This window comes from Athene cunicularia, assembly GCF_003259725.1.
Source record: "Athene cunicularia isolate RWA chromosome 19 unlocalized genomic scaffold, athCun1 chr19_part1, whole genome shotgun sequence".
NCBI classification, from domain to species: Eukaryota; Metazoa; Chordata; class Aves; order Strigiformes; family Strigidae; genus Athene; species Athene cunicularia.
Genome location: NW_020799124.1, coordinates 2,755 through 26,299, shown reverse-complemented (window position 1 = coordinate 26,299; position 23,545 = coordinate 2,755). Strand labels below are relative to the sequence as shown.

Genomic DNA, 23,545 nt, shown 5'->3' with positions numbered 1-23,545 from the left:
ACGTGATGTTTTCTGCAGCATGCAGAAAAAAAATAGAGTATTAAGCATTTTATGCAACCTCAATCTCTACGCTACTGTGTGGAGTCTTCTGTTTATCACCTTCACAGTGGGTGGTGATATCTAACACATCTGGAAGAGCCCTGCTACATGCATGGGGTCTGTGAGGACAAGTATGTGAAGATTGGTACAAGTCCTGCATTGCCAGTGCTCGGTTTCCAGGTTTGGCTCTTAGGGTTAAATAGTTATTCCCTTCTTGTATTGTCACTAGCACAAGGAAGGACCTGTTCTTGGTAGGCGGTTCTGGATATTCTTCCACCTTTTTCTGCTATTTGAAATTTAGCTGTCATGTCTCTTGTCTGTTCTGACAGAGTGTAGACCTGGATGACCACCACAAACCTGAGTTTAGAAGAGTTTTTAGTTCTTCCATCATTGAAAATGGGCATCAGTCTTCATCAGGTAGGAACAGGGCATGAGATGAAGTAGTACTATTTGTAAAATACCTGATCCTGGCAGTCATAGAGCAGCTCTCACATGTTGGAAGCATTAGAATCTGCTATGGTTTTGGCATGGATAACATACTGTGGCACTGATACCGTTTACTTACTAATTTAATTAGGAGTTCAACTTTTAAACTTTATAGTTAAGCATGCACTATGGTGTTTTATAAATTAAAAACTCTTACTGTCATTTTATCTTGGGGCACTAGTGATAATAAAGCCTGCTATTCTTGGTGATATTGTAGCCTTGCATCCCAAAACATTTTGCAGATTACCTGTCTGCTTCCATCATTCAGTGGAGGAAGGACTTCCTGTCTCCATTTTAGAAAAAACTGAGGCATGCAGCATTTCATAAAACTGAAAAGAATGCTGACTCCTAACCATGGCGGGAGATTGGAGGCAGGGGCTGCACAGAGGAAGAGGAGGAGCTTACCAAATGCAGATGCTAGTGGATATAGTGCTCTGAAGAAGTTCTTGCTGAGATTTATGTAGAACAGGTGTGATCACTGCAAGGATCACTTACACTAGGGTTTTTTCTGCAGCGTCTTGTAAATGGCATTATGTCCCACAGGGAGAACTAGGTGGAATAATTCCAATGACTTGTAAAATAAAGTTGTTGCATGGAAATTGGTTTTTAACTTTGTTAGAAATCTGCAAATAAATTTACTTCCTCCCTCCTCTTTTGTTCACTAGTTCAGGAAAAAGTCTTCCATGAACACTCTTCTGTTAACATGTCAGACTCTTCCCCTGAAGCCCATGCCCCTGCAGTCACCTTACAGATGCCCCACCTTCCCGTTACTGCAGTAACCAGGATATCAGAGAAATTTCCAGGAGAGACCACAGGAACAACTAATACATCTGCTGGCCTGCTGGGACAGAGCAAGAGCAAAAATGCAATGGCAGTGAAAACTTCCAACCAGTCAGGTAAAAGAGACAAAAATAATTTGTTTGCTGAGGCTGTGTCCCATTTCTTTACTTAAAGAAACTGGTGCTGTGGGGATTGTCCTGTGACCTAGTGCTAATGAAACCTCACTTCTATGGCTATATGGTGGGACACATATTTAGAATACTGCATGTCCTATGTGGAACTTTAGGCTGTAATGTCACATTTACTGAGAATTTTTGCTGGCTAATATAGTTGAGTTCATAGTGCAGCAGTTCTAGCACAGTTACTGAATAAGTATCTCTTCAATGTGACCAGCCATTTTAATGAAATTTGCAGAGTTTTTAATGCTTTAACACCTGAGGCCCCTTGAGAAGTTAGGCAGATATTTGTCTGAGTTCAACGTCATTTGAAGGGAGGAATGACCCAATAGCAGACTGACACATATACACAAGTCAGAGTGATTGCAGAGTCCTATTTATATCTAAATTGAGTTTTTTAAAAAAATAAAATCTCATTTAATCCATATTAAAGTTATTCATCTTTGAGCTGTATTTCTTGTACATTTAGTGATAGTGACACTTACAGATCAGGCTATATAAATATGGGTCAGAAGTTACAGAGCGGGACCAGATGGAATTGCCATCAAGAAATAGGGAGAATTTGCAGAATATTCTTCAAATTTTTATCTTATCAAAGCTAATAATGTAGCAAAGCCTTCCTTGGTCTTTTCTGCTGTTTCAGTGAAGTCCTGGAATACAAGTACAGTGAGAACAGTGGCTCATCTGCCACTGGAGGTGAGCATTCCTATCAATGTACCTTTACACAACACAAATTGAGACAAAATGCTCCATATCTGGGGGATTCAGAACTGAGCGTGTAGTTCCCATTAGTAGGTACGTCGCAATCTTAAAACTACTGACAAAACTGCATGAAGTTTCCCAGGCATCATTGAAACTTGTTCCAATGTATCAGATTCTCAGTTGATTCAAAGCAAAGGCTACTTATTTGCCCAGCAGTATACATGTGTATAAACAGTCTCTGCAGTGGAAACAGTAGGTGCCAGATAATTGTGGAAGAACAGACAGTTTGAGTGGTGAAGGTTTCAGCTGACTGAGTGAACTGACCAAGTGAAGACTGTGTCTGAATGCAAGGCAATGGCAATTGGAAAGTGGTGGGGCCACCCTGTGGATGTTGAAGCAAATTCCTTTGAACAGAATAGCAGTAAATAGTCTCCTTGATACATTAATGTGTCAAAGGACAAAATGCCTTAAGGATTTTCGATTTCAGATGAGTTGAGCTCTATCCAAAAGTACTTCTGATTGATGTCATCAAGTTGTTACTAGCTACACAATGTACTGGCCTTTCACAGTGGTCTCAAGTGTCAGTTTAGCAAAGATGTAGTTCTTCCAGAATTAGGGTTCACACTCCTCAACTTAAAACCTCTGAGATTTGCATAAATATCTGGCAATTGCTTGTGGTCCCAAATTTGTCACATCTGTATGCTGGCATTTACAAGGGTGTTTTACGTGAGAAGTCTATTTGATCTGTATCCCTTCTATAAGCAGTGGGGAAAGTTTAGCATTTTTCAGAGAGTAATTTGGACAGTGACCAGGTTGGGTTGCTTCTAAGATGCCAGTCATTCTTCTTTGTGTATAGAAGGAGCCTTCAATAAATGAGTTGATGACTTGTGCAACAGCTTTTGGCTTTAGTGTGTTAAAACTGGGCAAGTTACTCCCATTATTCTGCATTTACAGAGAATAGCTGAGAGTGCAGAGCTGGGCTCTTAAGAGGCCAAGCACAAAAGGTGGGGAGAGGAAGATGCAGAGGTGGTTTTAAGCTGCTTTTGCAACCTTTGGAGTGTGTTCTACTGTACAAACTAAAATGTTTCCTGTTATAAACTAGATAATTTAAATTACACTCCCAATTGCGGCAGACTTCTCAGAACTCTTTATGTCTGCCAGAATGACTGTTGCAAGATGAGCTGTAGCACCATTTCTTCCTTTCACTGAAATGTCCATGACAGTGCACCCTCCTCTGAGGTCTGCACAAGGGCCTGAAATGATCTGACCTTCCCAGTGCAGTCTTATCAAAGACATCCTCTCACAGCCTTTCTGCTATGCTTACACCATCCTTGCTGCAGTGCAACAATTTTGCGGTGGGATTGGACCCCTGGGGAAAATCGCTCCCCCAGCTTGTTAGCTCATACTGGAAGTTAGAGATCTATAGCTTTTCACTGTGGTGAGTAAAAATCAGTGCATGGCTATCTATCAGGAAATGGCTTGAAAATGTATGAGGAAAGGAGATAAAAGAAGTTTCTGCCCTGATGCATCTTTTTTTCCTGCTTTCATACAGAGAATACCACTTCTGTCACTAAGTCTGTCTCAACTGTGAGCTATGGGATGAGTAGTGGAACCAAAACTAGCGAAAGGTATGCATTTTTCTTCACATTTTGTTAGGCCATTGTGGTCAGTACAGTCTCAAGGGACAGGTGTTCTGCTGGCTTGGAGAACAGCAGAGTCCCAGTTGCTGTATTTTAAGCCCGTTAAAGACTGTTAGCTTTCCTGAGAGCTAAGTGGAACAGAGATGGGAAGGGATAAAAATCTTTTGTGGGCATTTTAAAGCTGACATAACTGCGGATTTCAGCATTGTTCAGTGTTAGTAAGTAAAACTCAGTGCCAGTGATGGATTTTTGTTAGGAGGAGCAAGTTGTCAGACCCTTTGAAAACTCTTTTAAAAATACACAGCTGTGTTAAAATTTGTATTTTGGGCTTATTTTTGGAAACCAACATGCAACTGCCATCAAATATCCTCAGGTTGGCTAGCCTGGAGTTTACTTTGTAGATAAATGGCTTGCTGAGGACTGAGGACTACTACACATCCTTCATTAACTTGGAGTCGCAGTTGCTTAGTATAGGATTACATGGTATCACAATTACTATGGGCATATCCAGGCATCCTCAGCATGCAAAATGTCCATCAAGAAAAATGGGAGGGCAGACAGTTTAAATCTCTTAAATTGGGCTTGCATCTGCCTTAAAAATTGTCCCAGATTAGGCATTATATTTCTTCTGAGTTAGTTCCAATATCAGCATGTCAGTATTTGAGTCATCATACACTGAGCACCCTAGAGAACTGCCTGTCAGATCTGACCTCCATCTGTACCAGAAATCAATGTGTGACACTGATGTCATTGCTCTTTGCCTCAGTTTCCTCATCTCTGTTATGGGGACCATTTCCAAATGCAGTGTGTGGCTACATTAATGCTGATGAAATGGTTTATGGCTCAGATAAAAACAAATTAACATATAATCCTGTATTTCTTGATCAAATTACCAGCTTGTGGTCAGTGAAGCAACACTGACATGGGCTCAGGATCCTGGGTACTGTAAGTAAAAATTTCAAAAGTACTTCCTGAATTACTCTTCCAAGTTCCATTTCTAAAAGGTGACTTACCCTCCAGGTACCCCAAAGTTGGAAATTAAATGGGTTTAGTGCTCCTGTGTGGCCATGACTTCGTTCCCCGTTCCCCCTCTTCTTTTTCTTTTCCCCGTTCCCCCTCTTCTTTTTCTTTTCCCCGTTCCCCCTCTTCTTTTTCCTTTCCCCTTTCCCCCTCTTCTTTTTTCCTTTCCCCCCTCTTCCTTTTTCCTTTCCATTTCATTGTTGTTCTACTCAGTGCTATAAATCATTTATGCTTGTCCAGCTGTGTCTCATTCATAAAGGTATCTTAGATTCCTCTCTACTTAAGTGCTGTTTTCTATCAATAAAACTTTGACTTCAATTGCTTTTGACTTATTGAGGTCCTCTTGAAACAGCACTTTTGTGAGGTTTAGCATACTCAACAGCTGGACCTTTATGCTGACTCCTGACACTGCAAGGAGTTACGTTTTTCTTTAACCGCATACTTCTCATGTTATGTTTCTCTAGTGCCACTGACAGTTACTGTGATGTGACCCCCAGCTCTCACTCCTCACCTACCACTGTACATCGCCAAGTTGAAAGGAGGCGAGAACTGGTGAGGTCTCAGACGCTCCCACGGACCTCAGGAACACAGGCCAGGAAAGCACTTCTTGAGAAATATGAACACAGTGGTGGAAAGTATGTCACACTCCTTGTCGCCAGAATGGGTTTGTTAATGGGAAACTAATTTGTCAGTTGTTACCAGCACAGGACAGCTGGGTGGGAGGAATCTTCACGCTAAGGGACAGTATGAGGTCATGGACAGCTTTGCTGACTTCACAGACTGAGCCCTGGAAATTCACAGCTGCAGATTCCCTCTGACTCTAGAGTTGTTCAGCTGAAGTAGCAGGTGCCTTTTATCCGGAAAGAGTGCTGTGAAAGCTGCTTTCTCCATCATCGTAAGAGACTGGGAATCTAGCGACTTTCTGCTGTTATTCATTAAGGGCCAAAAGCATGTACTGTTCTTTATGATGGGGGTATGATTTAAATAGAAGAGGTCTTGGAATCCTAGCTTTAGTGAAATGAAAATTAAGTTTTTCTTGAACAACCAATAAGTTGAAGTTTCAGCAGTGTGTTTCTCAAATACCACCTGAACAGGGGCTGACCTGCGCAAGGTTGCAGAGATGTTGCTGAGAAGTTTTTCTAGAATGTAATTTATTTTGGTCTCTGTTAATTTTTCAGAGGAAAAGGAGAATCTAGAGTGAAGCTGAAGAGGTCGCAGAGTTTTGCAGTTGCCAGCGCTAGCAGCATTAAACAAATTCTGTTAGACTGGTGTCGCTCAAAAACCATAGGATACAAGGTGAAGACATGCAAGCTTTCAGCTCTTTTTCAGATCAATTTGCCAAAAAAGCGTACTCAAAAAGTGAACGTAAAACATGCTAGACTATGAGTTAACTTCCTCAGGGTCATCAAGTTTTGTGTGGGTAACACAAACATTATTGTTTGCATGAGCAGCACTTCAAGACATTCAGAAATCGCATGAGTGAGATTCTGTATGTCAAAGCAGTGCATTAGTGTTTGTCTGAAAGCCTACGTTTTTGTGCTTATGGGTATAGACTTCAGTATACGCTCGCACTTTTTTGTCTTAGTTGCAGGCGTGATTTTGGCATTCTCATTATATTTGGGAAGATCTGAATAACATTTTGCCAATATGTGAAGACTATGGCCCTTTTGCTACACAGCAGACCAAAGTACTCTCTACACAAGTGAATTTGTAGTAGATGGTTGAATCATGTGGTGTTAGTGAACTAATTTCTATGAGGTAACATCAGCATAGCTAAAATAATTCAGCAGTTGAGATTTTAGTAGTTTTATCTGGCCTTAAACTGCAATTGCTACAGCAATTTCTAGGAGAATTTTTTTTTAAATGTTTTTCAACATTATTATAAAATGTGCATTATTATTGCTGAACTCTAAATTACAGTATATATAAGCAGAACTAGTGAAAATTGCTTTTCAGAAAATATGGGGCTTGAATTTTATATGATGGGAAAGTAGCGTGAGACAAGAGCCCAAATATGCTTGTTTTCACTGTGGCAGTTGAAAGTAACAGTATGCATTTGTTCTCAGAATCAAGTTTTGTGGTAGGTGTAATTCTTCCTATATTTCTACCTATCTGTGTTTAAACAGGCATTGAATTAGGCCTTACTGGGAAGCAAAGCCAGCAAGTATAGTCTTTATCTAGCATTACTGACAGTCACAAAATGAACTGTTCTTCACTTATAAATACTTCATGGGGATAAGCGGTGTCCATGGTTTCCACAGATACTGAGGTGGTGCATTGGGCCTCCTCCAGAGCCAACTGATGTTGACAAAAATTCTTCCCAGTATTTTCAGTGGGCTTTGGATCAGGGACCGTGAATGTGTGTCTGCTTTGCATCTGGGCATTTCAGGCAAAAGGCTTTCGTTGCTGAGAGTGCTGGTTTTTTCTCAGAATATAAATAATGTAACAGATAAAGAGGGGAAGAAAACCATAGAGCCTGTGCTCTGTTGCTTTGGTTAGGTGGGAGAGAAGGACAGAAATCTGCAGTGAACAAAAGCACCTGCTCTTCCCTGTTCCCCTATGCTGCGTTAACATGCATGTTTTTTTCATCATGACAGCACATTGATCTCCAGAACTTCTCCTCAAGTTGGAGTGATGGGATGGCATTCTGTGCTCTTGTGCATTCTTTCTTTCCTGAAGCTTTTGATTATAGTAAGCTTGACCCAGCTAATCGCAAGCGGAACTTTGAGCTGGCCTTCACCATGGCAGAGTGAGTATGACATTAGATCTTTGAAGTGCTTCCAGTTCAAGTCTAACATGGCTGGGCAGTAGTAAAGAATTCAGTCATTCTTCATGTGTCATGCCAAAAAAGATAATAAAGCTCCTGCATAGAACAGGAGATTCAGCAGTCTAAAATCAGAGGTCACAGTCTTTAGGCAATACTTGAATTCTGCCTTCTCACCAGCCTTAGCACTGACACACTAAACTTGAGAAATCAGCCTCATGAGTTACGTTTGGATGGAAGAGGAAGAAACCTCTCTGTTCATTTTTTATTATTATTATTTTGTTCTCAAAGTAATGAACGATTCTTAATGAATTTGCCAATATCAGTCTTAAAAAAAAAATTGAGTTCATAGAGCACAAGGCATCCAGTATTTACTGACAGTCCATAGAAACTGGACATACAACTTGTAGTTTCTTAGCCAATCCCACCTGGTTGATACCTGATTTGAATTTGAGGCATGTTAATATATCCATCTAGCCTCTCTGGAAAAATCATGACCCCTGAACAGCAGGGAGCAAGTAGGTTAACTTTTGGAATTAGGTTTTGTGGGAGGGTTCACCTCTGTACGTTGCTTTGGTTGAACAACAATGAAGGTTGAGTTCAGTGTAAGTAGATTTAGACCAAGGCTGAGAGCTTCTCGATACCTCAGCCTGGAAACTGCATTTTTGTAAAATGGACAGAGCTAATACCCTTAATCACACTGTCCTGATCCTTTTTGATGCAGTATACTTCTTTAAGTCATTATGAGTGTGAACTTGTCATCTAGAAATAGTAACTTTTTTGACCCAGTATCGATATGATTCTTACTTACTGTTATACAACTCAAAGCAGCAAGAACACTGGTGATATGCAGCTGAGTTTAAAATACTCTTTCCAAACACTAACAGGATGTGGGAATACATGGCTAAAGTTTCCTGCAGTTTCTGATGGAGCTTCAAACACTGATACCATCACACTGAAGCTCTGGGTTTCTTTCACAACACCTTTTATTTATTTATTTTTAATAAATAAAGCAATAAATTACAGAACTGGGTCTGCCGTTTGTCATTCCAGAGAAAAGCTCTGAAAACGCTTAGCATAATGTTAGCTCTCCTTATTACACCCCTTACTCAAGGAATTCATTTGGGAATTTAAGGTCTTTATACACACACATACATACATATATATAAAAAATTTTGTTGCTTGTCTGTGAGTTGAAGGAGATTCTATGACACTTTTAGGTGATTGATCTCTAAAGTAAAATTACAACTCTCAAAGGAAGGTCGCAGTGTTCTTCTATCTCAGTTTATGTATGACAGTAAAAGGGAGAACAAAAGACAGCATGCACACAACAGTAAGAAAAACATCAGGTATCTACAGAAATTACTACTTCATAGCGGTGATTGTCTTTAAACTAACTTTTCTTCTGGTGCCAGAAAAGGCTCTTCTCTCAGTTACTGTTACTCACCTGTGATGGTTTGACTGGCTAAATGCCAGGTATCCACCAAGTCGCTCTATCACTTCCCCCTGCCCTTTTCCCCTTGTTTTCTCAATAGGGTAAAGAGGGGAAAGAAGATAAACTAACCCTTGTGGGTGAAACAAAAGCAGTTTTAATATAAGCAAGGCAAAGCAAAAGTCCACGCGCGGAAGCAAAAGCAAACAGATTTAGTCTCTACTTCCCATGGACAGGCGATGTCGGGCCTTCTCAGGAAGCAGGGCTCCAATACACGTAGTGGTTGCCTCGGAGGACCAAGGGTGACCCCACCCCCTTCCTCCTTTCTCCCAGCTTTATACTGAGCAAACGTCATATGGTATGGAATATCCCTTTGGTCGGTTTGGGTCAGCTGTCCTGGCTGTGTCCCCTCCCAAGATCTTGCCCACCCCGTCCCACTGGGGGAAATATCAGAAAGAGCCTTGGTGCTGTGTAAGCATTGCTCAGCAGTAGCCACAACACCAGGGTGCTATCAACACCCTGCCAGCTCCCGACATAAAACACAGCACCATGAGGGCTGCTGTAGGGGAAAACCAATTCCAGTTCAGCCAGACCCAGTACATCACCTCAGTACCAGCTCTGCTGATCAAATTGCTTCTTGCCCTTGTGATTGTGATTTTTCATCTTACGCCTCAGCAGCTCTGTTCTTTCTGCTGGTCCAGATGTCAGGCTTCCGCTCTCCAGCCTGACCATTCAATGTCATTGTCCAGGTCGCTCACACCTTGAAGATATGGGCATGGTGGAGAACAAACAATCCACAGCCACATGGGCCTTCATCAGCACATCTCATCCCTTCTCATGATTTCCCATTCTTTTGGAGCTTCCTATATAATAACCAGAAAAACTCTTGATTTGCAAACTCACATGACCCTGCTTACTGGGCAGAGGAATGTGAGACTGGGCTATATGCTACAGATATCAGGGAAGTAAACAGCGGTCAGTGGAAAACAAACAACCATCCAAACAATTCTACAGGGATTCGGATCAGATCCCAGTATGGAGAAAGAGGGAAAGAACAGGAATATTACATGGTCACAAAAATAACAGTCTCTAACCTGAGCCTGACCATTTCATTGTGAAATGAAAAGTTGCTGATAAACCTCAGGATTTCTTAAATGCCTGAGTGATTCTCAAATCAGAGCAGCAAATGAATCCTAGAATTAGTTACAGGCATTAGATTTAATGTGCTGTATCTGTTTTATTACTACCACAGGAAAATGGCTCATTGCGATCGTCTGATAGAAGTGGATGACATGATGATGATGGGTCACAAGCCAGATCCCATGTGTGTCTTCACCTATGTCCAGTCTCTATACAATCATCTACGACGCTTTGAATAAAACCATTGACACCTCTCCAGCCGGAAGGGCCAAGTACAGCATGCTGATTGCAAGAGTGACATTTTGCAAATGGAACACAGTGTTATTTCTTGCTTTTTTTACTGTCCCTTTGCTTACATGGCTGGCTGACTGAAGTGTTGCTGAGCAGCGCCCCAAAGTGTTGATCACATCAGCATGTTGGTAATACAGAAAAATGTTTGAAAGGGACAAACATAGGGAAAGTCAAATGCTGTCATTCTGGTGCTAGTAGTAGGTTGGAATTTTTAATATTCTTGTGTTTAAAGATCACAGGAAGCTAATTTGCTGCTCCTATCTCTATTAGGCTGGGGACACAGTTTTATGCAGTGACAGGTAACTGCTATGAAGGTGTTCCCTCTTCAAATGCAGGTAAAACTCGAGAAGATAGCACCTTCAGTTCATTTCTCTGTTGAGCATAGCACAAAATAGTAGATGGACAAGGAAAATTCCATTTAGCAAATAATAACCTAGAGTAATCAACCACTAAGGCAATATTGCTTCTCCCCCAGCCCTACACCCTCCAGCATACATGCACGTGCACACACACACACCAAACAGGCATTGTTCTTTTCTCTTAAAGCATAAAGAGCATAGCCTCTTACCTGCTGACTAGAACAACAGATAACTACCATGTTACACAACAGTGTTTGTCTGTAATGGTCATATCTAAAGCGATTTGCTAAAGCCTCTGCTGGCAGTCTTGAATTAATTTCTTGATCCTGAAGAATAGCAACAGCTGGAGCTGTTCCTGTGTGAGATTGTGTATTTGCATGATTTAGGATTATGGGAAGGGGAGTAGCTAGCAAGGTACAAAATCCTCTGAACAGTTGTAATATAATCAAGACTGTGTGCTTTGATCTGGACTTGGGGACAGCAACTCCCCAGTGGGGACAGGAATGAAGTCTTTACGACTTGCTTAGTCCTCACACTAACTGAGGTGGACAGGCAATATGCCAAAGAAGTACAAAAGATGTGGGAGTTCTGAAATGCCTTGGACTACTTTCCATTTTAAGTTAAATTAGTGTTAAAACCACAATATAGTGGGATTATTCTAGTAAATTTCTCTTTGGTAAATCAACGGAGCTTTGTTTTCACAGTGAATGTTAAAACCACTGAAAAAGCATACTTTAGGAAAAAACCCTACCTTTTGAAATTATTTCTTCCTTATGAGCAGGCCCATAGAAAGACAAAAGTGAAAGCCATGAGCTCTTTGTGCATGCTAGAGAAGGTTTTTTTAACCTGCATTTGTGCTTTTTGTAGATATTTATAAAGATGACTTTAGTTCTGCATTCATGACCATTTATAATAAAACATGTCAAACGCTCTTCAGATTTATTGCTTTTCTTTAGAATGAAGTGACAGATAACAGTAAAATCAGTGAGAAGAACACAGAGCTTTTGCTTAGAAGAGTTTTGATCTAGTCATAATGCTGTGCTCTGAATTTCAGTTTAAAAAAATATAGTTTGGTGGCATTTGGAATAGGATTTTAGTTCAGCCTCCCTTTCAAGTGAAGATTATTTAAGAAGCCAGTAAAGCAACCACTTTGTTAGTAGTCTCAGAAAAAAAAAAAACCAAACCAACAACCCACCAAAAATGTATGAAAGGTAAAGTATAAGGTAACTGCTGAAGCTCCAGATCAGGTTCTTTTTGAAGTGTAGCTAGGCTGTTACTATGATACTATGGAAACAGTTTGAAAGACTTTTAAATACACAGTACAAGTATCTGAAGGGTACTTGTTCAAACTAGCAGCATCTTTGGTATTGGTAATATCACAGCTTTAATGCAAGCGGGTAGAGGTTGGGTGTGCTGTTCGTATTTGTCATGTGACTGTCACTGTCTTCAGTTTTTGACTTTGTCTTGAATGACAATTCTGAGGAGTAAGTGTGCACTTGTGTCCCGATCCGATGTTGGGGAGGGTTCTTAAACAATCCCAAGAGCGAGATTAAGACACAAACGAGGTCAGATGCTGCATAACCTTATTGTGCAAGTTTTAATTCTTTCCGGGATGAGAGAGCACGTGGCTGTTGCCCCTCCCCCACCCGCGTGGGTCGGGCTGGAAGTTAGACACAGACCCCGGCTAAAATAACAAGAAATTTAATACAACAGAGTGATAGAACAATCTGAATAACAACAGTATCAATGGTAACAACAATAAACAGCAATAACAGTGAACAAGACAAACGATAGACAGAGAAATACTGCTAGCTGGTTTACAGAAAGCCAAATTTCCCTCCTGAACCCACCAAGGAGCAAGAAAAAGGTTCCGCCCCCGGACCTGACGTCAGCATGGTATGAATAACCCAGCTGGAGATCCCTTCCCCCCCCTCTCTCTCTGCTGGGGAAAACTTTACTCTGTCCTGGCTGAACCAGGACACTTACAAACTTCTATTTTCTATAACAACTAATAAGAGTGATAGGACAGAGAGGAAAAGAAAGGAAAAGGTTGGAATCCCTAAGCAAGAACACGGTAGAGGCTCAACTAATTACCGCCACCACGACCGGGGATCCCGCGATGTTCTGTCGGTCCGATGATGCTCCACGTTCCTGGCTCTGAGTTGGTTCCCCTCTGCGAGTTGTTGGTTCCCCTCTTCGAGTTGTTGGTTCCCCTCTTCGAAGGAGTACGCAGTCTGTCTTTTTTATAGTCCCCATCCCCACAGTTTGTCCGCCCATTTCCACGGGGCTCATTGTTGTAGGTGCCACCCCGTGGTCCTCCATGCGCACATGCCTGGGTGTCCATGGTGGTCGTGCTGGTGAGGGGCCGATCTGTCTCGCTGTGGTTTCCCTTCCACCTGGCTCATGCGTAGGTGCAGCTTGATGGGGGACTGCTGATGTTCTTGTCTAGGGCGGATGTGGTTTTCGTTGGGGACTATGTGTTTCCTTCAAGATGTGCTCTTTTATGCTGAGTCAGGAAGTGGTCGTGGAGACAGCGATGTTGAGACTACTAAAAGTCCCAAAAGTTCCTTACATCTTGTTGCTTCGCCAAATTCACTGTGAATATAATCACACCGTACTTGTGTTTTGGAGAGGTGGTTAGTGTAAGCATGATGAGAAATGTGTCCACAACTGACACACGCAATACATGTATTTGTATTCTTACTAGCAGAGCCAAGTTCCATCATAGCTACGAGAGGGGCAATACTGGCTTTGTACATCTCATTCCTTCACAGTCCCACATCATACATGATTTTCCTGTGTGACGTTAAGTGCTAAAGACACGGGTAAGTACTTGGCCAATTTATGTCTAGTAGCAAATAATTATATAATGGAAGTTGTAGAGAGTGAAATTGCTGATTCACCAGGGGGAATTTACAGTCTTTCTGTAATTTAGCTTGTTTTCACAACAACCCAAAAGCTATTTGTGCAGGTTCTCTAAAGTCTTCCTACTTCAGAGAGGTGATGGTAAAGATACCTGGTACTTGCCCGCAAACTGATTGCAGGGGAGCGGAAGACTGTAAGCTGATTTTAACTGCTTGTGGTTCACATGTAAGAAGATGAGGGAGATGGTGCTGTGACATAATTTTAGAAAAACCTACAGCTTTGTGCATTAAAAGAAGTAGTCTGATCTATATATGAATAACGACTGTTAGGTTATATGATTAAACTGAAATGAATGCATGCCCCCTACTGGTTTTTTATAATTTCTAGTTTAAAAAAAAATGCAGGTTGTGTGTGTATATATGACAGTAAACGTATTTAGCATGAGTGATAAAGAGAACAATATATTAAATCGGCATAGTACATGTTTTACACAGATAGACTGTTTCCTGGCTTTTCTAATGTTTCTGCGCTGTATCCAAAATTCAGTACTATTTAAGGTGGTTTATTGGTTACTTGATCCTACTTCTAAAGGCCGCATGAATCCATTCTATGCAAGTTTTTCAAAATAATTTCAGCAGAGACATCACCTACTTTTTAGAATTATGACTGCATATGTCACCGAAGAGCCGGGATAAAAACTTATCGACACCAATTTGATGCAGATAAGCAGACACTTCTTTATTGACGACCGGGTGCGCAAGTGAGTGCTCTCACCAACAACGCACACCAGTCACAAGAATCATACAGTTCATATATTATTCAACCATACAGATTCATTAGGTATTCATACATAGACACAAGAATTCCTGGAAATCATTATCATACTTCCCTCCTACTTCTGATTCTGCATACTAAAGCTTAGAAATCTCTAGAAATGAGTCTGGGGTGTAATTCGGGTCGGTGGCCCATGAGTCCATGGTTGCGATCTCCCCCTGCTGGAATTACCTATTACCTAGTTTCACTGTCCTTGGCAGAGAGAGATCTGTAAGCTGTTACAGTTCATTCTCCCCAGTTCTCATTAATTTCAGGTTGTGGTACATCTAAGACCTTATCCAGTGTATTCTAGGTAATTACTTCTGTGTCTAGACATCTCTAACAACTTCAAACAGAACTATTTTCAATTATGAATCTAATTACCTAAGCAGTATCTAGGTGTACCTAGTAAATGATTACTGACCAATTCTTCGGCCTTAGTACAGGGCTATACAAAGGAATTCATAGTAGCATTGGTTTCTGGTTAGATGTGCAAAATGTAAGATAAATGTAAACATGTAACCCTACTAAAATATATCATAATTTTGTATTCATACTGGAATCAAACACTATTAATTCTGATTGGTGGCAAATCAGTGACACATATAGCTTCCCACAGTAGGGAAGTCACCCTTGAAAGTATAGTAACTGGATGGATGCCTTTCATCACTTCTCCCTTTGTGTGACATTTCCAATCAAGTGTTTAAGCATATGCTCAAACCAGTGCAAACTCTTCAGTACATGTAATTAGGTATAAAACTAACCCACATCGTTCAATTTGCATCATGAATTTAAACCCGGCCTGTCTTACAGAGATGGTTGTGTCCAAAATAGAAGTTGGCACTGCTTTGTGTAAGGTGCATTTAAAATCCACTTTTGGTTATTCTAAAATATCTCTATGTCTAGATAAAGCCTCAGTGGAGTTAACATAGAATCAGAGTTTGGGTTGGAAGGGACCTTTAAAGGTCATCTAGTCCAACTCCCCCTGCAATGAGCAGGGACATCTTCAACTAGATCAGGTCCCTCAAGACCCTGTCCAAACTGACTGTGAATGTTTCCAGGGATGAGGCATCTGCCATCTCTCTAGGCAACTTGTGTCAGTGTTTTACCATCCTCAGTGTAAAAAATTTCCTTATACCTAATCTAAATCCATCCTCTTTCAGTTTAAATATGTCACCCCTCGTCCTATCCCTCCCTCCTTTCCTGTAGCCCCTTTCAGCCCTGGGAGGCTGCTCTAAGGTCTCCCCGAAGCCTTCTTTTATCCAGCTGAACACCCCCCACACCCCACACACCCCCAACTCTCAGCCTTTCTTCATAGGATGTTATTGTGCAGGTTTAAGCCTTGCTGGGACCAGGTAGCACGTTGCCTTTGCCCCTCCCCCACCCGCGCGGGTCGGGCTGGAAGTTAGACACAGACCCCGGCTAAAATAACAAGAAATTTAATACAACAGAGTGATAGAACAATCTGAATAACAACAGTATCAATGGTAACAACAATAAACAGCAATAACAGTGAGCAAGACAAACGATAGACAGAGAAATACTGCTAGCTGGTTTACGGAAAGAAAGGTGCCCGCCAAAGAGCAAGGTGAAAAAGCTTCCGCCCCTGGACCTGACGTCAGCATGGTATGAATAACCCGGCTGGAGAACCCTTCCCCCTCTCTCTCTGCTGGGGAAAACTTGACTCTATCCTAGCTGAACCAGGACAGTTATTCTGGACATTCAGACCCGTTATGATAGACTACTTTGCAATTTTGGGAAAACTGAAAGAAGCAGTTAATGATGCTGTGGTATCAGCTCAACCTAAAGAATGAGTCTACCTATGGTATTTTTCATGCACCTAATAAGGAACATGGCAACACATTTAATTTAGTTCTATTCTTATTAATGCTGGTTATTTAGACTTCTCCCCAGAAAACGTAAGATATTTTTCAGACTCTGAGGAATTTGGCCACTTCTTCCTAATGAACCTGGTTCCCATGTCCAGGTACAACTCACCAGGGTGAGGAACTGTTCCTTTGGAAAGTCCCTTAGGAAGGCCTCAGCGTGGGACGTGTGTTGTGAGCAACGGGGGGAAGATAACATGGGCTGTATATGGGGGAGAGATATATGGGGGAGATATGGAGGGGAGGGGGGGAAGGGGGGGCTGATGCAGGCGTGGTGCTGCTGGCGGGACGTGGCCAGGGTGTGCTCAGCGCGGCGGGGCCCTCAAGGGCGGTGGCAGCCCGGGTCTGCCTCAGGGTCATTTTCTCCCCTTCTAAATTGCTCAAGGTTTTCAGGAATTAAGACTTTTCACTTTCATTTCTTTCTAGCTTGACCTGATTGCCGAGTTGATTCCACCTCTGTTATTTGACTAAACGACGCATGGTTGTCAGCTTCAGAGAGTCTACAATGATTTAACCCCTGAAAACCACCCGAAGTAAAAATAAAACTTTTCTATGTTGTATAATTCCTATTGAAGGATCAATTGTACATTTTGTATTAACAGTTTAAAAGGAAATTATTTTTCATGGAAAGCTAACAATGAAGAACAGATTTAGAGATGTTAGCTAATTACGCTGTGATGGTGTCGCTCACAAGTTGGGTCAGGAGAGCATCGGATACTAGGTTTTCAGAACAAAACTGCATGAAGTGCCACAGATCTCATAATAATGTCTTGGAGAGCTATCACTTGGGGACTCCTCAGCTTTCAAAGTGACTGTGTTTTCAGAAACGTAAGACATTAATTGTTATCAGTCGCCATTCAGATATCATGGCATATTAGTTTATTTTGACTCATTTTGTCATCCCTCTTTAATTTGCTCATATTTCTAAAAGCTTTGGAATGTTACGAAGAGTACAGATAATAGACTTTTGTGGAAGATGACTAATGTGTAGCCTGATGCATATTCTGTGACTCACGCTGGCCAAAGTAAACCTCTGTTGAAACTAGCTCTGAGTTCAGATCTACTTAGGTCATTGGAAATCTTTCAGTTATGGAAATGGCTCCAGTAGCTGTTCATGTGACAAAATTTACTGCTTTCAGCTAACTTATTTTAGCATGTTATGTTAAGAATCTGTTAAAAAAAATTCATTAGGGGGAAAAAAAAAGGTATATCTAGACCAAGAGGCATCAGAATGTACACGTCAAGGGATAGCCCACAGAAGCATTGCTCTATGTACAAATAGTTGCAGACTTCATGTGTGCAGTACCATATCAATTGAGTTACAGGTCTGCCTCAGTAGTGGTCTGTGTAATTGATTCTGGTCAGTGTTCAGTCTAGTCATAGTTTTGCTTTGCCTCGTATATCAAGAGCATGCAGAGTGTCTGTGTCCACAGCTTTCCACCCTCCTGCATCAGTTAACAGACATTGTTCATTTTCCTTGCTTGCCTTGCAACCCGTTCTCTGCTGCTTCTTGAATCTCTAGCTTCTCCTCTTAGGCTAATGGCCTCAGTTTTAATGTTAGTGCTTTCTTCTGAAGCCTGTATTTTTCTTTGGCTAACTGTGAAATACCTGCATTTTTCTGTAAGACAGTTTCCTCAGCAGAAACTCCTCTGGAGTATGCACAGATTTCTGTTTATATGGTAGCTGTCATAACAGGCACTGTATTTACCAGTTTTAATGATCGTTCATTAATTTAGCTACTGTTTGAAATTAAAGATCCTTAGCAGCTTTCTAGCTGTCACTGCACTGTATTTGCAGCCAACAATTGCAGTTGCTTCCTACTTTTCTGTCTTGGAACAGTTCAGTTTCTTTTGACCAGTGCTACTTACTTCCTTATCACTTTGTAATCCCCTCAAACCTTGTGGGAACTCTGAGAAACCCTGCTCTGGTCTAAACTATATCAGGGCTGTACAGAGGGGACAAAAGTACCATCTGAGGTAATGCTCTTTTGTCACTTTCTTCTGACTGGCTCACAATCTCTTTTATCCCGAGGAAGAATATAGTTGCCACTGAGATGGAGCATATTGCTAAGGATAGTTTATTAATGACATTTTGAATAGCTAGGTACTTAACATGCCTTTCATTTGCTTTCACAATATTTATGCATTTCTGCAATAAATTGATCAAAAATTACTGTCTAAAGCTGTGGGAACTATCTATCTCAAGTAATGTACAAAGAATAAGTTTCTATTTCCAACCAGATCTTAACTGGGAATGGGTGAAAGGAAGCGCCACTGCCTTATGTGTACAGTGGGTCTTCCACCTGGTGCAATAGCAGAAGGTTGCTAGAGGCAGTGTTGCTGTTCCCTTAGCAACCGCTTTGTTTACATTCCATGCTGTTCGGAGCCGCCTACTGGAATATTTAGTCGAACATTCTTAAAAAGAAACTATGTGCTGCTGCTGCTGTGGAGATTGAGGCTGGAAGAAGGGGACCAGAGGACGTGGCACAGCCAAAGTTTGACCTTAGGAGCAGAATCAGCCAAGAGGTGTGTGAGGGAGAAGGGGGTTGCTTTAAGGGTACCTGTGCTGGAGTGTGGGCAAAGCTGCATGTTGCTGAGGAGCAGCTGTGTGAATTTGTGGTGAGGAGTTGTCTCAGGAATACTGGATAAGTGTCCTGGTTGAACCAGGACAATAAGCATAGTGCAAGAAAGGAAAACTGATAAACTGCTGAAACTTTGCGTGTATTTTGGTCGTTGGTTTCACTATATGTTAAACCAGTGTCCCCAGTATGCTTTGTTCTTTGTTCTGCTTTAGCCTTTCCTGGACTTTTCCATTTCCTCATATACCTGCTGTATTTACTCCTTCAGCTTTTCAGGTCATGGGGTTTTTTTTGAGTAATGACCACTGCATTTCTTTTTTACAACTTGGAATTCATCTGCCTCTCCAGCTGTATTCTTAAAAGGTGTTTACTTCTCTAACCTGTGGGAGACTATTTATCTTTTATATTTGTTCACTTTTTCTCAGTTTTCTGTGATTGTCCATTTAGTAATTCTGTCCTTCCCCACAGGTCTCCTTTTATTTCTCTTCTCCCTCCTATTGCAGACAGCCCATCTTTTCCTCTCAGTTCCACTTTCAAGCCTCTTACCCTCATTTCTCTTAGCTTCCATTCCCAAATTATTCTGTTTATACATTCTCCCACTCCAAACTGTCTCCCCCACACCTTAGCAAAGTCTTGGGGAGTCTTAAGCAAGAAGTCTTTCCTTTTCATACCTGTGTCATTTTGCAGGTGAAAGAGGCAAGAATTTTTCTCACCCTCATGGACCTGTCTTCTCCCTTTCTTGCTCTTGCAGCCAAGTATAATGTTGTTCCTGTTCTCAGGTTCCACATGTCAAGAACCTGACCTGTGTTACATCCAGAAACTTTCCAAAAAAACAATGGCCAGACTGTTGCAAGCTCCACCCAAGTTTCATCCTTCAGAATGGGACATTGAAAACAAGATGCAGTGTGCCAGTACAAAGTCCCAGCAATCCAGGTCAGAGCGCTTGATGGCTGAGAGTCGGAGGCTGCTGGATGAAATAGAAAAGACAACTCAGAAAACCCAAAGTGATGTCAACAAGAAAATAGGTAATCCCATGTGTTCTGCAAGTATCAAGATAAGTTATTGAGCTATGTGTTTAAGATGGACTTTTAGAAAATTAGTTGATAATGAATAGGACTCAATGCCATGCTTGCTGATCTCATGGGAAAATTCAAAATATTCTAAAATATATTTTGAGATAGATTATTTTATAACAAACAAGTTGCTTCTCCAAAACACACAGAAAGCTATTCCAGCCAAACCTCCTGACACAGGGTTGCAAAACTGTTTCCACACATCATCTTACAGTACTACCTGTGCTCCGTTATGGAAGAAGTCTATTTTTAGCCATATCTAAGATCTGACCTGCAATGTCTGGCACATAAAATGGGCTTGTATTAATACCTGTTTGTAATTTTCGTTCTGCAGAACAGAGGCAGAGAGAAATAAAATTCTGGAAGCAAGAATTAGATAGCAAACTCGAACAAATTGTTCATGAGACAGATGTACTGTTGACTTTCAAGACTAGGCTGGAGAAATCGCTGGAGAGCTGCAAAGAACCACTGCTCATTGCCCAAAAGTGTCTCCTGAACAGGTGAGATGATTAAGAAGAAAAGCATTCAGAGACAGAAGAAAAAGCTAGGTAATGAACCTTTAACAAGTAATAAAAAGGGCCTGCCTCTTTGCAGTAGAGTCACACTCTGATTTATAACACTGGGGAGCCAAGGCCATGCGGGAGAGCTGAGTACACACACGACCAATGTGATCAAGCAATTCCCATTTATTACAACTAAGAGCCCTTATATAATGTTCTCCCGCACACGTGAGTAACATGCAGTACAAGTCTTCAAGATTGGACAGTTAACTTAGCCCGCGCTTTAAACCTTCCTATGATTGGATAAAAAGTGCCCCATCAGCCTTGCCAGGCTTCCTGCCTTGTGTAACTGCCTCTTCCGTCCCAACCCCTTCTGGGGGTTGTTTGTCTTGTTGAGTTTCTCCCCCCTCATTCAGGGTCACATCCTTATCGCATTCTTGCTCGGCTGAGGCTCTTATCAGTCTTGTTCTCACGCAGGACTGCTCACATGTCCATTCTCTTGCAGAAAGCCCTCTAGAATCCCAACAAGGCCATAAAGGAAAAACTTCCCGTGTGGCAAGGAAAAGCCTTCAGTTTGTAAAGCTGGGCTTCATCATCCTTTGTTAGGTGCTGACATTTGAACAATTGTGTCTGATGGCTTTTCCTCTTTTTGTTTAGGCAGAGGCGAGCTGGGATTGACTTGGTGCATGACAAAGTGGAACAGGAACTGCTGAAGGAAGCTGAAGTCCTCCAGGGGGTTATTGCTTTGCTTGGGCGTACATTGGAACAAACCAATGAGCAAATCAGGTGCACAGGCAAAGAGCACAAGTGATGAGCTGAGAAGTAGGACATCACCACCCTGAGAAATTGTAGAGCCAGGCTGAGTGCAGGTCCAAAGTTACCCTCAGTGCTAAACAGTTACAGGAAAGCAGTCCTAGTTCATACCATTCAATCAGTAATGGTGAGAAGTCCTGTTTATTAGAACTCATAGTAGTTGCAGATGATCTCTGGTCTTCTCATGATGCATTCCCCTGCCTTTAATTCCAGTGGGAAATGTACCATCAGTTTTTATGGAGGTGGCTTCATGCTCTAGATTTTGGGACTTTGCAGCTAACGGTTCATACATGAAGAATTCCATAACATCATTTGTATTACCTAATGCATGCATGTTATGGACACCTGTGAGTGCTTACACTTTGGCTTAGGGTTTGGTTGTTTCTCCTCTAGACTAAACCGTTCAGCAAAATACAACCTGGAAATGGATCTGAAGGACAAGTTCACAGCTTTGATGATCGATAATTACTGTGCTAGCCTCACAAACAACACTCCTGATATCAGATGTGCTGATAATGCAGTGAAAATAGAAGGAAAGTAAGTGGTTATTTTGTTCAATGAACATATGATAATTATACAACTAGTATAAGCTGTTCCAGTAATATCAAGAATAATGTAATTTTGTGTAAAATGGACTGTATCTGTCCATCATCTGTCTGTTGGTAGATTGTTTTTATACTTCTGTGTATCACTTTAGTATCAGTGTAATATGTCTGTAAAATAAGCCACAATAATCATGTTCCCAATGAACAGCAGTTTACTAAAAGTTTTTGAGGCTTACAGTTAGCTAAGGGAGAAATGTCACACATTGCTTAAACCCAAAATAAATTTACTAATCTAAATTCCTCTCCTTTCTCAGAGTGTCCTAGTGTGAAGAACACTGGTCTGGGACACATGAGGTTTGGAGTCATTAGCATGTCAAATGTTCCCCTTCTGTGTGGGTTAATAGTGTGAATGATTTAGATGGAGAAATAGCCACCAGAGAAAAACACGTTGAGAACACGTACCGAGAAAGCAGTGTGTGTGAGACAGTCTTCCAAGGACACTATTGGCTCTGTGGGAACTGACAAACTTGGAACATCAAGAGACTGACATCTTTTGCATCTAGCGTGTTAGCATCCATCAGCAACAGGTTGCATGACTCAGACCACACCCAGAATGGTGTTGGCTGATATATGCAAATGACAATTACAGCTTTATATATCCATGCAATGAAACAAGAAACCCTCTGAGGAACTTTACAGACACCTGCCTGCAAGCCACTGGTGCTGAAGTGTGACCCTCTAATTCTGGGGATGCGGTTGGGGGTTGTCTTCCCAACTGTTGCTCCAGCCAGGTACTATAAGTGACTGTCTTGTAGGTGGTGAACTGCGTGAGAGAATAAATTAATGTTTTATGTTAATAGTTATCTGCTATTAGGAGTAAGAGCTGAATTGTATTAGTAATAACAGCTTAATTAATAAAAGGTATTCCAAGAAATATTGGTTATTATCTGTGTTTCTCCCACAACAACTTAATCCTTTGTCAGGGAAGGAAAAGTTATAACAGAGTTGCTCTGTGACATTAGCAAATTCATTTCCATCCTACCCTTGCCTACCTTGTTCTGAAATGTTTGCGACAGAGAGGCTCTTTATTTTGTATCTGTGTGATTTCCAGCACAACTTGCACTCACTGGCGTGAGCAGTTAATAATAGTACTGCTTCATTCTCAGTGGAATCATTATAGATTTATGAGTCATAGAGGGCCTGATACTGTCAGTTGATGACCTTTTATTTTGATTCTCTTTCAGTTTCGTTAGCCCTGAAAACTGGATACATTTCTCAAACATAAATATTGAAAAGGCTGACAAGGAGAGAAACAATTCTTTGGCACTGAGGGTGCTGATTGATGGCATCCTCTCGCAGGCAGTGAGTGACATGCACAAGCAATGTGAGATGGTGAATGTTGCTTTTAGAAAGAGGGTGAAGGAAGTTAAGGATGCCAAGCACAAGCTAGAGACACTTCTTGCAGTGGTAAGTGGTAGGGGACAGTCAGCCAAAACGTGGAAACAGTGGCCTTGGGTTATTTACCAGTTTTCTCAATCCAATGGCTTGATCTACTTCACTTTAAGAATTTTACCTTTATAATATTGGCAACCAACCCTTGCCACATTTTGCCTCCTCACTGCCACCCCCCTCCCCCCCCCCCC

The 23,545-nt window shown here is 41.4% G+C and overlaps 2 protein-coding genes across 7 annotated transcripts in view; both read left to right on the top strand.

Annotated features, from left to right (window-relative positions):
* Positions 1-11,567, top strand: part of SMTNL2 (smoothelin like 2) — a 35,986-nt gene extending 24,419 nt beyond the window's left edge. For 2 of the 4 annotated variants that reach the window (XM_026861896.1, XM_026861895.1), the window contains 7 exons: positions 369-456; positions 1,191-1,421; positions 3,736-3,811; positions 5,308-5,478; positions 6,022-6,139; positions 7,441-7,592; positions 10,292-11,567. In XM_026861896.1, the coding sequence (XP_026717697.1) occupies positions 369-456; positions 1,191-1,421; positions 3,736-3,811; positions 5,308-5,478; positions 6,022-6,139; positions 7,441-7,592; positions 10,292-10,418 (963 nt within the window). In that variant the 3' untranslated portion in view covers positions 10,419-11,567. The remainder of the gene's footprint in view (positions 1-368; positions 457-1,190; positions 1,422-3,735; positions 3,812-5,307; positions 5,479-6,021; positions 6,140-7,440; positions 7,593-10,291) is intronic. The other 2 variants (XM_026861898.1, XM_026861897.1) reach the window with 2 other exon arrangements.
* Positions 11,568-16,657: 5,090 nt separating this feature from the next.
* Positions 16,658-23,545, top strand: part of TEKT1 (tektin 1) — an 8,269-nt gene continuing 1,381 nt past the window's right edge. Inside the window, exons 1-6 of one of the 3 annotated variants that reach the window (XM_026861729.1) lie at positions 16,658-16,920; positions 19,745-19,996; positions 20,379-20,544; positions 21,202-21,330; positions 21,751-21,894; positions 23,147-23,369. In XM_026861729.1, the coding sequence (XP_026717530.1) occupies positions 19,807-19,996; positions 20,379-20,544; positions 21,202-21,330; positions 21,751-21,894; positions 23,147-23,369 (852 nt within the window). In that variant the 5' untranslated portion in view covers positions 16,658-16,920; positions 19,745-19,806. Of the gene's footprint in view, positions 16,921-18,856; positions 18,919-18,988; positions 19,012-19,744; positions 19,997-20,378; positions 20,545-21,201; positions 21,331-21,750; positions 21,895-23,146; positions 23,370-23,545 lie in introns of those variants that run through there. The other 2 variants (XM_026861730.1, XM_026861731.1) reach the window with 2 other exon arrangements.